General features: G+C 48.7%; 1 protein-coding gene across 3 annotated transcripts in view; it reads right to left on the reverse strand.

The window, feature by feature from the left end:
- Positions 1 to 17,589, reverse strand: part of BRAF (B-Raf proto-oncogene, serine/threonine kinase) — a 158,241-nt gene that overhangs the window by 11,223 nt on the left and 129,429 nt on the right. For 2 of the 3 annotated variants that reach the window (XM_055124025.1, XM_055124026.1), the window contains 5 exons: positions 12,691 to 12,737; positions 11,909 to 12,027; positions 7,516 to 7,647; positions 4,724 to 4,858; positions 1,363 to 1,516 (listed from right to left, as the gene is read on the reverse strand). In XM_055124025.1, the coding sequence (XP_054980000.1) occupies positions 1,363 to 1,516; positions 4,724 to 4,858; positions 7,516 to 7,647; positions 11,909 to 12,027; positions 12,691 to 12,737 (587 nt within the window). Of the gene's footprint in view, positions 1 to 1,019; positions 1,517 to 4,723; positions 4,859 to 7,515; positions 7,648 to 11,908; positions 12,028 to 12,690; positions 12,738 to 17,589 lie in introns of those variants that run through there. The other variant, XM_055124027.1, reaches the window with a different exon arrangement.

Consider the following 17,589-nt stretch of genomic DNA (forward strand, 5'->3'; position numbering starts at 1 on the left):
GATATAAATGACGTATTGAAGAGGCTGCCTTTGTCCCTGGGCTGACTCTGATTTTGTCCATGAAATGGCAACACTGTTACTTGGTTCACTTTTGATTCTCTAGGATTCAGGCCCACGGGAAGAACATGACGACTACCACACACATTCCATGGGAAGGTGTTAGGTACCAGACAGTCTTAGGGATTCTTCATTCGGTGGAATGGGGAAAAAGCCCGGGATGGGGATGGACTCAGTCACCCAGCACTAGCCTGGCTGTGTGAAGCACCAAGACTAATCCCTGGCACAGGAAAGGGAAGGGAAAGGGAGGAGGGGAGAGGGGAGAGGAAGGGAGGAGAGGGGTGATGAGAAGGGAGGGGAGGACAGGGAAGAGCTTGTTCGTCACGAGGGGAATTTTGCTAGACGAAGACTCCGAGAGTGGAGGCATTTCACGGAACACGTGGATGAGGTGACTGCTACAACGCGGGCATCAAGAGAGGAAAGTCTAATCTACACGATAATTAAAACAAACTCATTATGTGGTTGTTTGGCAACCAGAACTACTTAAATAAAAAAAACAGATGTCAAAAAGACCAAAGAAATGGTCAGACACTTCTCTGGAGCGAAGAAAGAGGTAGCGAACTTGGAAGGAAACTTAACTTCTCTGTGTGAAGTCTATCCTGCCTATTTAAAGAAAATTTATATTAAACAGGAACTAAATTACATAATCTCCTCCCCCACCCCCCGCCACAGCCACAATCATTCATGTCCAAGGTGCAATATCTTTGGTTGCTCACAGTCACAACTCATCAACAAAATCCAGCTGGCTTCTCTAGGGAACAAAGGGCATTCCTATTCTCCATACTGCAGGGAAAGGCCACCAAGCAAGAGTAAGGCCGAAAAACGGCCTTCCTCAGTCCTCGTGTCTGCACGGCCGGCCGCACGCAGGACCGACTCCGTCCTCTCGTGCCGTGAGTACTCGCACGCACAGTGGTCCCACGGACCCTGGGACACTTCACAGCAAATAACAGAAGGTGCAGGAGAAAAGTTTCACCGACATTTAATCATGAGCATAACCAAGTAAACACAACACACTCAGGAAGGGAAGCCTCTTGCAGGGGCCCTGCGACGGGGAGCAATGTCTCTGCACGGAAAGACCCCCGGGTTCGGAGAAACCCAACTCTGAGGGAGATTTCTGGATCAGGAAAGGTCTATATCCAGTCTGTAAGAACACACGTGTTCTGGTCTTTGGCTCCTGTACGGAAGAAAGCATATCCTACTCAAGGTAGCAAAATATATATGTAAGTCAACACAGTCCGAGTTCCTTTGTCCCTACCCTCTTACACGCTCACTCATTCAACTCCGCTCAGTGGACAGGAAACGCACCGTATCCCCCTGCCTGGATGGGTGTTTTTGGAGAAGCACAAGCATAGAGACTGAAATCCTCCGTCTGGAAGCCAGCCCGGTTCAAGGAGGGTTCTGATGCACTGCGGTGAATTTTTGGCAATGAGCGGGCCAGCAGCTCGATAGAGGCGAGGATCTAAAAAAGAAAAAGGAAGAACAAAAATTTGGGTGGTAGAAATCTTTAAAAGCCTGCCGTATCACACTATAAAAAAAGCACCTGAAACATTACATTATTTTTATTTTCACTATTATTCTAAATGCCTGGGAAAATACCAGAACCCCCAACATATGTTTGTTTCATAGGGAGCTTGGTTTTGTAGTCTCTGGATTCTGGTCATTGACGGGATCACATAGCGCTGGGGGCAGTCTCTGGGTGTGACTGCCTCGCTATTGGAAAATGGGGGATCTGGGTGGAAGAGGCCCAGTCCCAATCCAAGCAGCCTTGGAGATCTCGGCCCTGGGTCCTGCACACCTGGGTTCCTCTGCCGGCTCCCCCATGCATGAGGCTCGTCCGAACATGTGGAGAGTAGCCCTGAGCATGGCCATGGCTGGGTTCTGGAGGTCCTCAACTGTCGAGGCTCTGCTGGGGGTGGGGGAGGGGAGGGAAACACAACCCATCCTCTCCGAGGGGCCCCAGTGAAGACAGCCAGGTACAGGGCCAAGAGACTGCATTGCTCTCTTCCAGACACCATGTAATCCCATCAATGGCCAACATCCAGAAACTATAAAACTATAAATAATAATAATTAAAAAAAAAAAGTCTTGGGCACTGGTGGAGGGATGGGCACTTGACCCTTGTATGACTGAAACACAAGCATGAAAGTTTGTAAGTCTGTGTACCTCATGGTGACTAATAAAAAATTTAAAAAAAAAAAGGAAATCTACACCTTTTCCTTATCGACCACAAGGCCCTTTTGGGAAGAAGAGAATGCATTTACAAAAAATAATTAAGCAGTAGAGCAACTGTGATTTTAGAAAGAGAAGGAGCAGAGTGAGTGACTGGTGAAGAGCCTGCGTAGAGAGAAATGTCCTACACGCATCATGAAAAGCAGGGGCCAGTGGCCCGGACTGCACAGGACTGAGAAGTGACAGGCGACAAGCCAGAGAGAGGAGCGGATCCTGAGAAGCACAGACATTCTGCTGAGGCGGCTCCTGAGGGCGGAGTCCAGGACGAGCCTGTGAGGTGTGGAGCGCGCCGAGGGCACCTGCAGACTCAGTGGCGGTGTGCACCTGCCCACCCACTGGCACTGTCATGGCACCTCCTATTCTGCTAACCACACCTCCCTCCCTTCCTTCCTTCTCTTTTTGGGTCACGCTTGGTGATGCTCAGGGCTTCCTCCTGGCTCTGCACTCAGGAATTACTCCTGGTGGTACTCGGGGGACCCTATGGGTGTCGGGGATTGACCCGGGTTGGCCACGTGTGAGGCAGATGCCCCCTCCCCCTGCTGGACTATGGCTCCAGCCCCTAACCACAACTTTCGACAGAAGCTGTGACTTGTGTATTACTGGAAGTCTGGTCAAGCTTAGTCTTAGCAGGGCAGAGAAAGTGATGCCACAAACATGTTTTCAATTCCAGTCCTAACAGGCCAACATTCCAACAGTCCCAACAGCTGCAGGTCAGATGCAGAATGAGGCTTCCAGCGCCCAGCTCGAGCTGATTTCAGCCTGGGTCTTCCTAGCGCACAGGCACCGGGACAGCAGCCCCGGCCCTCGCCTCTTACTCAGGGCGCTGCTCCGCCCTGCAGCCTGCGCTCCCCCGTCCCGACACGCGCCAGCTGGACAGAGCCGCCCTGATTGCTGTTCCACTCGTCACGGCTGAATTCTTGGGCCACTCCTGGTGATGCTCGGGGGCTAATCCAACTCAGTCTCTGGAGGACACTCTTGGCGGTTCTCGGGGAAATCACACATTCAGGGATCCTGCATGCAACACATGTGCTCGACCTGGCTGCAGGCCCAGCAGCTGGATTCTTGGGGAGGCTGGTTCTGGAGCGGATTTCAGGCCAAGGGAATATGGGAACATGCATGCAGATGCCCTCTGTATAGCTGGTCTCGGACTAAGACCAAAGCAATCCTCATTCCCACCAGCCCCATTATGATCTTGAGAGGAAAGTTCTTCCCCACATCCCGGCGCTGTCTCCTACCCCGATACCGCCAATCGGAGACAGGCAAGGTCTTCTCTGGCGGTGTTACTTTGCATTTTACTGATTTTAACGCTCTGACCTAAGTTCATTCTCTCCTTCTATTTATTTGGAGCAATCACTGACAGTCGTTGCTCATTTCCTGTTGATTATCTTTTACTCACTGATTTGTCAGAGTTCCAGGTACAAGACAACTATTTACTCTTTGGTATATATGCTATAATTATTTCCTGTGTTTCTCAATGTCATTTTTTATTTTGTCGTAATTAATTTTTGTTTTTGAGCCACCCAGCAGTGCTGAGGGCTTACTCCTGGCTCTATGCTCCGGGATCATTCCTGGCATTGCTAGAGGGGCTACTTGGGATGCCAAAGAGCGAAGCCAGTCAGCGCCCTGCCCGCTATCCTGTTGCTCTAGCCCCTGTCAGAACTATGTTTGGGGTTGCTGTTATTCCTGGCAGTGCTTGCGGCCATACGTGGTGCCAGGCAAATGCCTTAACTGCTGCACTCATCTCTCCATCTCCTTGGTGCTGTTTTTACCATAAGGAAGTTTTGAAACTTTTTTTTTTTTTGCTTTTTGGGTCACACCCAGCGATGCTCAGGGATTACTCCTGTCTCTGCACTCAGGAATTACTCCTGGCGGTGCTTGGGGGACCATATGGGATGCCGGGGATCGAACCCGGGTTGGCCGCGTGCAAGGCAAACGCCCTACCCGCTGTGCTATCGCTCCAGCCCCCAGTTTTGAAACTTTTATCATGGTTACAGGTGCCAATCCTTTCCTTTCTATAAAGTTCAGATTTACCCCCCCTTTTGGGGGAAGACTTTCATTCCTCAAGGCTATAAAACATAGTTTATTAGCTGATATTTTGTCTTTATGGAGGGGGAGGCATACCCAGCAGTGTTCTGGGAAACATGTGATGCCCAGATTGAACCAAGAACCCCCAGAAGGCAAAGCTTGGGCTTGGCCCTTCAGCTGTCTCTTTGGCCCCGATTTCACATGATGTGGTTTTGCTTTTTACAAATAACTCTTTTACAGGGGGGTGACATTTGGGCTACACTCGCTACACTCAGGGGGCTACTCTGGTCGTGGGGGAGAAAGGGAGAGGGAGAGGAGGGGAGTGAAGAAGAGGGAGAGGGAGAGCGAGGGGGCTTAATCACTGGGGGTCTGTGAGAGATGGGCCGTGCTGGGGGCCAGGACGCCCTCTCACCTGGGGGAAGAGCGGCCTCTCCTCTCTCTTCTTCTTCAGGCACTCGGCCATCAACCTCTTCATGGCTTTCGGACAGTTACTCCGTACCTTACTGAGATCTGGTGACAGGTAGCCTCGACCCACCATAAAGATGATCTGAGGAGGAAACAAAGGCAGATCGTGCAACCTTTGAGTTAAGCAAGAAAATACATGAATATTGAAAACACACCGTGTACTTATGACATGCCTAACTTTTCTGCGGGCCTCTACTTGGGTAGGGTAAGAAGTTAAAGAGCCCACAGTGCCTGGAGTCCTGCCCATGGAAGGCAGGGACCCGGCAGACACTTGGGGCCGGGAGGTGAAGTCCTCCTGGTTCCTGCCCAGCCTCCCACTGCTCTCTAGGACATTTCCCGTGGAAAGGGGATGTTACACGTCAGATTAAATCTGATCTCTTCAACTTAAAAAATGTTGTACATAGCACTTACTGAATATTGGTAATCTGTAATCTATTGTAGCAGGAATCAAAAAGTTCTTAGCCTTTTTAGCAGCTGTCTCAGCATCTGCATTTAAATTCCTTATTTTTCTCTCTTGGCTATAGGGTCACACACCCAGATGTGCTCAGGGGTCAATTCTGGTTCAGCGTGGAGGACCATAGGGGTGCCAGGGATCAAACCCGAGTTGGCCATGTACAAGGCAAGCACCTGCTGTGCTATCTCTCCATGCTCTTTATAAAAACTTCTCGTCACTAAGACTGAAACTACTCAATAAAAATGAGTGGGGAGGAACTGCCTCTGGGCACCAGAAAAGCTCACTAATGGCCATGATCCAGAGACTCACAAATAAATTTCGGAAGAGAGCAAAAGTGGCAGAGAAACCTCCACACACCAGGCCAGGCTAAGCTCATCCAGGGCACCCGGAGTGGGGCAGGGCCCCTCCCTGGCAGTCAAAAACCTCCAGAACCCGATTGCCGCCATGCTCACTGCTGATCTCCACAGGCTCAGGAATGAGAATGAGCCCCACATATGGAATGAATCTGCTGAAAAACTCAGGTATGTAGGTTTTCTAACCAAAATATCCAAGCTTGCACGAGACCTCCCCACAATGCCTGATCTTCCAGGAGCCTGGCAGCCATGTCCACAAACTGCCTCTGGTGCCATATAAGCTCCCTGACAGCCATGATCCAGAGACTCACAAAGAGATCGCGGAAGAGAGCTGCAAGCTGCAGAGATGCCTTCTGACCGCAAAGTCACCATCCAGTTAAAAATTTAATTCCAGATGTTTGACCCTATTTAAAATTTTAGAATCGGGGCTGGAGCGATAAGCACAGCGAGTAGGGCGTTTGCTTTGCATGTGGCCGACCTTGGTTCGATTCCCAGCCTCTCATATGGTCCCCTGAGCACCACCCAAGGGTAATTCTTGAGTGCAGAACCAGGAGTAACCCCTGGCATTACTGGGTGTGACCCAAAAAGAGAAAAAAAAGTAAAATTTTAGAACTCCTGGAGCGACTGATATACCAAGAGTAGCACACCACGTTTGATGGGGTGTAGAGTAGAAGGCAACTAATCTCGATTAAAACAAAACACCCCCCTGTATATGTATATATACATGTGTATACATACCCACACCCACACACATACATATTAGCACAGGACGCTCAACCTGTAACAATGTTAGTAATCTCTTATACAAGGTCTTAATGGCTGAGATGCAACAGTCTTCATACACTTTCCTCTAAGGAAAGCTTTTTGGATCATTTTTAGTGAATTATTCTTAACAAGCAACACAAAATAAATTATTTAGGATCTGCCTTTGGGGCAGGCTTGGGTGTTGATGGAAAAATTCAAAATAATGGTGGCGGTAAGGTGTAATGGTGGTAGGTTTGGTGTTAGAATACTAAACATAAAATTACTGTAAACAATCTTATAAATTAAAAAAAAAATGAATGGGGGAAAAATTAAAGAACGAAGCTAAAATGTCTGAGTAACTTTTCCAGAGAAACACCAAGTGCCGGAGGAGCAACCGGGACTCAGAGCAGCAGGGTGGGTGGTCAGTGAGTCTGCGGAGCGTGCACCAAGCCTGCACACTGCCCCGTCAAGCCCACCAATCCCCCGGTCAGCTATATTTGTCAAGTATAGATAGTGCGAATCGTGTTCTTTAGTTCCACTTTGCTCCATTCCACAGCTACATTTATGTTGCTGGTTTTTTTTTTTTAATTTAAATTCAAAATTTTTTTTTTTTTTTTTTTTTTTTTTTTTGCTTTTTGGGTCACACCTGGCGACGCACAGGGGTTATTCTTGGCTTTGCACTCAGGAATCACTCCTGGCGGTGCTCAGGGGACCATATGGGATGCTGGGAATCAAACCCAGGTCGGCCGCGTGCAAGGCAAACGCCCTACTCGCTGTGCTATTGCTTCAGCCCCTTTTGTTGCTGTTTTTGGGCCACACCTGGCGGTGTTCAGATCTTACCCCTGGCTCTGCACCCAGGAGTCACTCCTGGCAGTGTTCAGGGGGGCAATATGGGATGCTGAGGATCAAATCTGGGTCGGCGACATGCAGGGCAAGCACCTTACCTGCTTACTATCTCTCCAGCTGCAACTATATTTTATGCAGGCTTAAAATAACATTGTCGGGCTGAAGTGATATATTTCAAGAGCCACATGTTGCTGTTAGTGTCAAAACTATACCACAGATTTCTAAAACTAGTCACAAATATCAAGACACAAAACCTTTGTGTTGACCCAGCGTCTAACACTTCTTTTTCCACTGCTGGAGGGTTATATAAATAGTAAAATAAAGCCCAAGGTTAACAATTACCTGATCTCTGTTGTTGATGTTTGAGTAAGGTAACTGCCCCGTCATCAGTTCATACAGGACAATCCCAAAAGCATATACATCTGACTGAAAACTATATGGGTTTTTATCTTGCATTCTGATTACTTCTGGTGCCTGTTAGAACAAAAAAGAGAAACATTCTAGTTGCTTCTTCATTCCACTTAATAAAGACTGCAAAATAAATCATTACCATTTCCAGAGAAATTTTTTATCATTAGTTCACCTAGTATGTAATCTGTTCTTTTATTAAAGCCCAAGAGAAAGAGAAAAGCTTGTAAACACTAATGATTACTAAGATTTTTATCATTTTACAAGTCACCTCTCTCTATACAAAACACCACTTGAATTCTTATCGAGACTGATTCCTCTGTCAAGCGAGAATCAGTTCCTGCCTGCCACTCCTGATTCAGCCCAGAGACGCTGGAATGTGGTTACCTTTGCAAGCGGCAATCACTATGGGATTGCCTCAGAATTTAAGTTTTCCTCTTGGTATGGATAATCCTGGCACCTAAGACAATAGTGGTTAACACCTGAAAATGAATAAACTCAATTTTCCTTCTCCAAAAGCGATATAAAGATGCTTCCACCATTTAAAACACAAGCAAGGGACAGCACAAGGATTAATCAGAAGACAGTCAAAAGTACCCTCTGCTGAGGCGTGGCAGAGCCTAGGCCCTTTTCCACACTTGCACATTTCAGTTGCCATAGTCACGAAATCTACTACCTCTGATAAATAGTTGGTTAAGTGCCAGGATACAAGTTTTCTTCTTTTACCTTCTCTTCTATAGTGCTCCAGTTGTAAGGAATTAGAGAAATGGCAAGATGTCAATAAAAACACTGTCAAACCAACAATAATTTGGTGCCCAAAGGATTGACCATGCACACATGACTCGAGGGCCTGCAATAGGACTCCTGTGCCTGGTGAGGGCGTGGCGAGGGCATCGGCTGTGAGCAGGCAGGAGAGGGCGGCTCTGCCGCTCCACACCTGGACATCCAGTACAGCGTGCCAGCCTGGCGCTGGGACCCCAGAACTGCTCGCTGGGAAGGCTCCCCTGAGCACTGCTGTGTCGACCGGGCTGAGATGGTGGGGGCATCACTAGCGGGCTCTGGTCAGACCTGTGCAGTGGCCTGCGCCTCCACAGCAACTCACACACTGCCAGGTGGCGGGCACGCACAGGGTTTTCAAAGCCTGAGCACCCTCTCTTCGAGGGCCCAAGTAACTGTGTGCCCTCGCTTGTCAGCAGATGGCTTGAGGAAACCCTGTTTCATCCATTTGTAAGAACTGCAGGAACGACCCTCGTGGCCTTATAGAAAAGTCTTCACACAGAGGTCTCCTTCTCTTCTAGGATACAGATGAAATCAGGCTGAGCGCATACACGAAATAATTCAAGGGTGGAGTGATAGTACAGCGGGTGGGTAGGGTCTCTGCCTTTGGTGATGCGGGTCTGATCCCTGGCACTCCGTATGGTCACCCCAGCACGGCCAGGAGTGATTCCTGAGCATCGCTGGGTGCAGCCCCCGAACAGAAACAAACAAAAATTCAGATGGTCACATAACATTAGATCAGGCACCTAGTTTACAAAGGTTCCACTGCTTCTGAGGAACTTCTTCAACAATCAAGGGTCCTGCCCGCTACACCCTGTTCTGAAACTGAGTGAAACAAGGAACGCCCCAAAGCAGGCACCAGTTAAAAACTAGGAAATAAACTAAGAAGCTTATTCTTGTTGATAATAATAAGCTTCTACGAATATTAAAGTGTGTGGAAAATAACTAGGCTGGCAACGTGACTGGGCCTAACTTTCCTACATTAGTTAAATGCACCTTTCAAACACCCATTTTTTTCTTTGTAACTTAGGTACTTCAAAAGAAAAAAATAATTTAGACTTTTAAAATTTAAAAAATTAAATTTTAAAATGGAATTTTAAGTCGATTTCCTTTTCTTAGGCTGCACTGCATTTTCATGACAAGGTGGGGGCCCTAAAGGCGCCGAGATGCAGATTCCGGCTCAGTCCTGGGCCCATGATGACTGTTTCAATAGTTATACATGAAAGGAAAGCTCTAGCTAAGTCTAACTCCCGAGGCAAAAGGGTGTGAGAAACACACTTGTCAGTTAAGGACAGAGACTCAGAGACAGGCAAGTGCAGGTGTGAGTTAACCAGGCACTCACGGGAGACCCCCTGCCCCCCGCCCCCTAACTGCCCCCTGGCCCCAACCTACTCACTGTCGGGAGAAAGCAGAGACGAAGCTCCCGCCGGGCTTCTCTCGGCTGACTCAGGGCCCTGCTGTGAAATGCCCCTTGGGGACGCAGACAGAGCTGAGGCGGCTGGTAACCAGGCGCCAAGAGGGCAGCTTTCCGGCCGCCGAGGGATGTCTCGAAGGCTGAATGCAGACCGGCCAAAGCTCTGCGTGGCCTCGCCGGCTCGGGGCAGACTACACTCAGCTCAGAGTGGCAGCTTGCAAATGCTTTGGTTCTGGGACTCTTTCAATTTTAAAACTGACTGCCCTGAGTCATTTTTGGGGGATGGGTGGGTACCCAGCTATGCTCCGGTCTTATTTCCAGTCCTTCCTGGCAGGCTGGGAGGACGGTATGCGGTGCTGGGGATCGAGCCTGGGCCGGCCCTGGGAAAGGCAAGGGTCTGACTGTTGTTCTGTCTTTCCTGGCCAGCCCAGGAGTCTGTGTCTGTGAATTTTAGGTTTATGTATAAAAATAGGGTGTTTAGGGGCCTGAGTGGTAGGACGGTGGGTAGGGTGTCTGCCTTGCACATGGCTGACCTGGGTTTGATCCGCAGCACCCTAAATGATACCCCTCAAGCTCACCAGGAGGAATTCTGGACTGCAGAGCCAGGTCTAGCCCCTGAGCACCAACGGATGTGCAACTCCCCCCAAATGAAAACAAAAGAGAAACAGGATGTTTAATATCATTTAACCATCACTGAGAACTGAATACACACACACATGTAAGCTTGGGCTACACCTGGCAGACCCAGGGGGCGGCCACAGGGGTGCCAGGACTGAACTGGGGTTGACTGTGTGCAAGGCAGGCACTTGCCGTGCTGTACTATATTGCTCCAGCCCTATTATTCTTACTTTTTTTTTTTTTGGCTTTTTGGGTTACACCCGGTGATGCTCAGTAGTTACTCCTGGCTCTGCACTTAGGAATGACTCCTGGTGGTGCACAGGGGACCATCCGAGTTGGCCATGTGCAAGGCAAATACCCTCCCTACTGCTCTATTGCTCCAGCTCTGGTCCCTTATATTTTAAATGCTATAAACTGTTGGGTGTTGGTGAAGACACACTCACCTCTCCTTTTTTAATGAAAAGCAATTATTCTCAAAAACAAAAATAAAAACAAAACACTGAGAGGAGGCGACTACCTCCGGCCGCTGGGGCCACAGCTGCAGCCCATGTCACCTGCTGAAGAGGGTGACAAGTGCCAGCTCTGGGGGGACACGCCAGGACAAGGGCTTGCTGGAGCATGGTGGCGCCGAGGGGGGCTGCCTTCCTGCTTCCCCTCCTTCTCCGTCCTCGCTCCGGCGTACACAGCAGGAATGGGTATGGGACTCTGCAGCCTGCCCCACACCCACGCCTCGTCCTCTCCTGGCTGCTCCTAATTGCGTGGCTCCTTCTGTGTCTTCGAGGAGTCCCGGGTAAACAGCCTTTCTCTCTACAAGCTGCTAATACCAAACAGGTTTGTGGAAGCAGGCAATTTTTTTTTCTTTTTGGGTCACACCCGGCGATGCATAGGGGTTACTCCTGGCTCATGCACTCAGGAGTTACTCCTGGCGGTGTTCGGGGGACCATATGGGATGCTGGGAATCGAACCCAGGTCGGTTGCATGCAAGGCAAAGGCCTCACCTGCTGTGCTATTGCTCCAGCCCCCAAGAAGCAGGCTATTTTAGATACGAAAGATTTTTTTTTTTTTTGGTAGGGGAGGGGGCCACACCTGGTGGTGCTCAGGGCTTACACCTGGCTCTGCACCCAGGGCTCACTCCTGGCGGGCTTGGGGGACCATATGGGATGCGGGGATCGAAGCTGGGCTGGCCTCGTACAAGGCAAGTGCTTTCCCTGCTGTACTATCTCCCGGACTCCAGAATACTCAAGACTTTAAGGAGACAATTTAGAACCAAATTCAAACCATGTTTATAAAATACACATGAGTGCTGAAGTAGACTGGTCTCACAGTATTTTTAAAGACAAGAGAAAAACGTTAGCAGCTACTTAACATTACAAAAACAAAACCCGATACACCTTAACGCTGACTCTGTGAACACCAAGAAAGCAGTGAGTGCAGCCGAGACCTTCAATCCCTCTCTCATCCCTCAGCAGCATCTCAGAATCCCCCAAGCGTTACTGGAGTGACTGGCTCGATTCTTACCATCCACAAAATGGATCCAGACAACTGTTCAAACTGATGGGAGCCACTCCACCGAGATTTCACTGTGGCGAGGCCAAAATCACCTATTTTCACTGTGAGGTCTTCATGAAGAAAAATATCTGAGGTGTAGCAGGTAAAGGAGAACCACGGTTGCCATGTTCCTATCAGGAGCGTTATGAGAAATCTCAGGCGAGAGGGTCAACGGCAAGAGCCCACTCTCCATCTGTGTGGAACACCACGTTCCCTCTTCCCTTCACAATCCGCTCACGGGGGAAAGACCGACATGTCTGAAGGGTGAGGGGGCTGATCTGGAGTGCGGGACCCGAGGCAGGAGGGAGAGTGAGGGTCTTGCCCAAATGTCTGCGGGGGCCCTGGACTGTATCCCGCCAGCACAGCCTAAAACCTGGCATGCCGGGGAGTCTGACTGGCCTGGCTCTGCATGGGGCGAGAAGGGGCGGAAAGGCTTTGTTCGTCTCCCCTCAGGGTTATGTGACTGCAGCTCCGGTGAGACCTCAACGGCTCGGGAAGACTGAGGTGAATCTGAAATCAGGTGGCAGACAGCTGCGACACCCGGCCGAGTGGACGGACGACAGGCAGCGGCAGGAAAGCCCAAAGGCTGAAGGGCCCGGCTCCACTAACCCTGCACGCCGGCCCACTCAGGGGCCCTCCTCACGGCACACTGAGCTCAGCCAGGAAAGTCACTTTCTATTACGTGAGACAAAAATACACAAGAACAAGTCAGGGTGCTTTCAAAGTTTCTGGACGAATCTCCGGAAGGATACTATTACTCTTGAGGTCTCTGTGGATGATTGACTTGGCGTGTAAATAACTGAAAAACAAAACATCATTTTTAACCTGGGAGTGCTGAAGACAAAGGCTACAGACATAGGTAGTATAAACAAACATATAGAATTATGCTATCACTGCAGCTGTGAATTGTGATAAAGGCTTTAGGTAAGAAATATTAAAATAAATTACACAAATTTAGGATTACAGGAATATATTGTTATTACAGCACAACCACAATCTTGTTTGAAAAGACGTTGCTTATTTCTACCATTTACCAATAGAAACCTTTCATTTCAATCCTTTATCCTATAAAATATACCTTGGTGTTTAATTTGACCTCTGGTCAATTCTCCACTTCTAGATCCACACCCCAAATAAACTTTACACTATTCTCCACTTATTCACACCTTTTTTCCTTTTTTCTTTTTTGAGTCACACCCAGCGATGCACAGGGGTTACTCCTGGCTCATGCACTCAGGGATTACTCCTGGGGGACCATATGGGATGCTGGGAATTGAACCCAGGTGGACTGTGTGCAAGGCAAATGCCCTCCCCGCTGTGCTATCATCGCTCCAGCCCCTCACGCCCACCTTTACAACAGAACACAGATCTTAACTCCAGAGTGAAGTTTTCCTAAGCCTAGCTCAACAGAAGCTAACTTTCCCTGTTAAAGCTTCTGCTATATGACTTTCAATAATTTTTTTGGAGGGGCCCACACCTGCCTGTGTCCCTGGAAGGTCTTGGGGCTATACGCAGTGCTCGGAACTGAACCCTGGTCAGCTGTGTGCCTTAGGCACTGTACTATCGCTCTGGCTCCTTTGCGAAATCGTATGTTTAAGTCAACTATCTTATCCCTGGAAACTGGTTTAGCTGAGTACATGGGGTAAAGGGTTATGTCTAATTTATTTTTATTCATATTCTAGTTAAATTCTATTTAAATTCTAGTTAAATACTAGGCATGAGGTTGGTAATTATACACATTTCATTTTTTTTTCTTTTTGGGTCACACCCAGCAATGCACAGGGGATACTCCTGGCTCATGCACTCAGGAATCACCCCTGGCGGTGCTTAGGGGACCATATGGGATGCTGGGATTTGAACCCGGGTCGGCCGCGTGCAAGGCAAACGCCCTACCCGCTGTGCTATCATTCCAGCCCCCTATATACATTTCATTTTTTAAATAAAAACATGTTTTTCTTTGTTCTTACATTTTTTAAAAAGTAAAAAATCATTAAAATTTTAATCAAATGATAATTATTTTCAAGATTCAATTTGATATGCATTTAAATTAAAAAAATTAGGCACTATGGTTTACTAAACTCTTCATGGCAGCTTCCTGCCTAAAACATTCCGGCAACACACCCTCCCCAAGTGTCAGCTCCCTCCACCATGTCCCAGTGTCCCCCACCCTGGTAAGCCTCCTGCTGAGGAACAGGTCTTATTTCTATTGCCTCTGGCGCCAGGGTCACAGCAGGTGGTGCAGGGGGAGGAGGGAGATGCTCTCTTCTCCCTAAAGCAATAAAAATATATTCCCCGGGGGTCAGAGTAACAGTTCTACAGGTAGGACACTTGCATTGCACACGACCAACCTGCGTTCAATCCCTGATATCAGTCCTCTGAGTACCGCCAGGAGTCATTCCTGAGTGAAGAGCCAGGAGTAACCTACGAACATCGCTGTGTGTAACACCCTCCTCCCCAAATTAATGAAGAAATAAGCTTTGGATAAGCCCTTTGTCAGAAAATGTATTACATAAACATTTTTTCTGAGTCTGTAGCTTATTACTACTAATTTAATCTGGGGGCCAGTCCCGGCAGTGCTCAGGGATCACTTCTGACACGGCTCAGAGGACCACAGAGGGTGCTGGGGGTTGAGGCCAGGCTGACAAAGTACAAGGCAAGCACCCTACAGCCAGCCTGACCAAGTGACCAAGCACAAGGCAAGCACCCTGCCTGCTGTCCTAGCGCTCTGCTCCTACAGATCCGTCGTAAGCCAATCCCACTATCCTGATTATCCTCATATAACAGAAGGTCCAGAAATCCCAGGGAGAGTAGAGGGGTCGAGCCACTTGTGTTGCATGTAGTCAACTCTGGTTCGATTCCCATCCCACCCTCACCCTGAAAAAAGAAAGCCCTGAAATCTCAAAATTGAAGAAACTGTGTTTGGGGGCACACGGGCAGAGCTCAGGCCTGACGCCTGGCTCTGCACTCAGCGATCACTTCAGGGAGACTGGCGGGCCATGTGGGGTGCCGGGGATTGAACCTGGGTCAGCCATGTGCAAAGCAAGTGCTATACTCACTGTTCTCTCTCTCCAGCCACATCAAAGAGAAGAAAATCTCTAACTTTGTTCTACAAAATTGTCTGACTGTTCCAATCAGTCAGATTGCCACGTAAGATTTAGGACCAATTTGTAAATATATACACACATCCCCCCTCCACACATACACAGATATAAGGAAAGCTAGATTTTTTTTTTTTTTGGGGGGGTAGGGGTCATACCTACCTACTGGTGCTGGGTGCTACTTCTAGCTCTGTGCTTGGGGTCACTCCTAGAAATGCTTTGGGAAGGACCATGAGGTGCTAAGGATCAAACTTAGGCCTCATTCTTGGCATGTGCTTGGCTACAATCTGCTGAGATTCTGAATAGGATTACCTCATCTTTATACAAATTTAGGAAGAACTGACATTTTAACAACATTCAGTCTTTTAATACATGAAGATATATCTATGATTTTTCTATGTTTGAGCTGCATTGGAGAGAGCTAAGTACACATTTGAAAATATTCCCATCATAGCTTCTAAGTAGAAAGCTGGCCTGAATAAAATAAATAAGAAATATCATAAACAGGGCTGGAGAGATAGTATAGTTAGTAGGGTGCTTGTCTTATATATAGCTAATCTGGTTTGATCCCTGATATCACATATGGTCCCCTGAGTACAGCCAGGAGTAACTCCTAAGTGCAGAGCCAGGAGTAGCCCCTGAGCATTGCTGGGTGTAGCCCCCAAACAAACAAACAAACAAAAATACAGAAACAAAAGGGTATCATAAACAGACTTACATGGTAGTGATAGACTAGCAAAAAAAAAAAAAATCATGCACTTTAAAAAATTTCATTTACAAAAACCAAACACAAAATCAGAACCATACCACCTACTTACAATGGTAAAGGAAATGGGGAAAAAGATCATCTTTACAATAAATATTCCTGGTACTACTGGACTTTTCAATAAACTATTCCTGGACATCCATGTGGAGAAAGGAAAATAATGCACACCCCTGACTACAACTTGAAGTACAACAAAGTCTAAGAAAAGCATAAGCCAGGGCTGGGGAGACAGTACAGCGGGGAGGGTGTTTGCCTTGTAAGAGGCTGACCTGGGTTCAATTCCCAGCACCCCATATGGTCCCCTGAGCCCCACCAGGAGTAATCCCAAGCACAGAGCCAGGATTAAGCCCTGAACACAGTTGGGTGTAGCCCGAAAATAAAAACTAAAATTTTAAAGGTTCAAGCCATAAAACATCTTTAATGTAACAGGATTACCACCACCCTCTTGTACTTGCAGTCCTCATAGTGCTTGAGAGGTTATCTGCTTTCATAGCCCTGTGTTTCCTTGTGAGGCATGCAAAACGCAGTAACTCTGGGTTGGAGAGACAGTACAGAGGGTAGGGTGCTTGCTTGGGTCCCCTATATGGTATCCTGAGTGCCCCCCCTGCAGTGATCCCTGTGCTCAGAGCCAGGAGTAAATCCTAAGCACAGCTGCTCCCAAACAACAATACCCCCCACCCTGTATCCCCTAAAAAGGAACAGTTGCAGTTCTGTCCATGGAAGAATCTGGAGCCCAGAGCACCTCTGATAGGATCAAAGACGCAGCAGGTAAGGGCATTGCTTTTGAGCACTGAATTGGCTTGAAGTGTTACCAAGATGTTTCCTCTCACCATGGAACTTGCTTACTGTTACATATATTCTCTCAGCTCTGGACTCACGGCCTATGGTATGAGGCCTTTCCTTCACCTCCTACACGTTCACAGAAAGCTCACACAATGTGTCAGCAACTGCGTTCTGAAGTGCCATCCCCGAGCAGGAGGGCGGCTCTCGGAGGCAGTGCTCGCGAACACTCAGAGGTGAGGGAGGGATGCAGGGCCAGCGAGCACCTGTGAAAGGCCAGCAAGGGCACAGCCCGTGTTCCCGTGCCAGGAGAGGGCCAGAGACGCTGCTGAGGTCTGCGCTGGGCAAGGCCTCTCGGAGGACTCCCGTTCTCTCCGGGGGAAGTGATCGAGCCTAAAGCATCGACGGCTCTGACGGCCCCTTCTCCTTTCTGCCGGCAGCGTGTACTCAGCTAAGCAACACTCGGGACTACCCTGCCCCGGAGCAGGAGGACTCTGGGGCATGCTGGGAAGCAACTCAGCCTGGTACAGGTGGGGCCAGAACCCAGGGGAGCGTGAAGGGCGGCTTGAGTCAGGCAACGCTTCCAGACGTGGCTGGAGAGACAGTGCAGAGGGGTCAGGGTGTCTGCCTCGCACGTGGCGGACCCTGCTTCAATATTCAATACCTGACACCACCTGGTTCCCAGAGCACTCCCCAGCCCAGCTCCGGAGTAGCACAGCAGTAGCCCCTAAGCCGTAAGCAAGCAGGTAAAAGTCATGCAGATATCTGGTTTGGGGGCCACGTCCGATGATGTCCTGGGCTGAATTTCCTGGCACAGTGGGTGCCAAGGATCGAACTCGGATCGGCTGCAAGCAAGGCAAGTGCCCTGCCCACTGCCCTCCCTCCAGTTCCCTCTAGACACACGGGAGCAGCAGCCCGAACGGTTGTTGGGAATGAACTGGCTCTAGTGTGAGGGTAAAAGAGAGAACTCAAGGTAACGAGGAAACACGAAACGGGCAGCTGGAAGA

The sequence above is a fragment of the Sorex araneus genome, chromosome 1 (assembly GCF_027595985.1).
Source record: "Sorex araneus isolate mSorAra2 chromosome 1, mSorAra2.pri, whole genome shotgun sequence".
In the NCBI taxonomy this organism is placed as follows: Eukaryota; Metazoa; Chordata; class Mammalia; order Eulipotyphla; family Soricidae; genus Sorex; species Sorex araneus.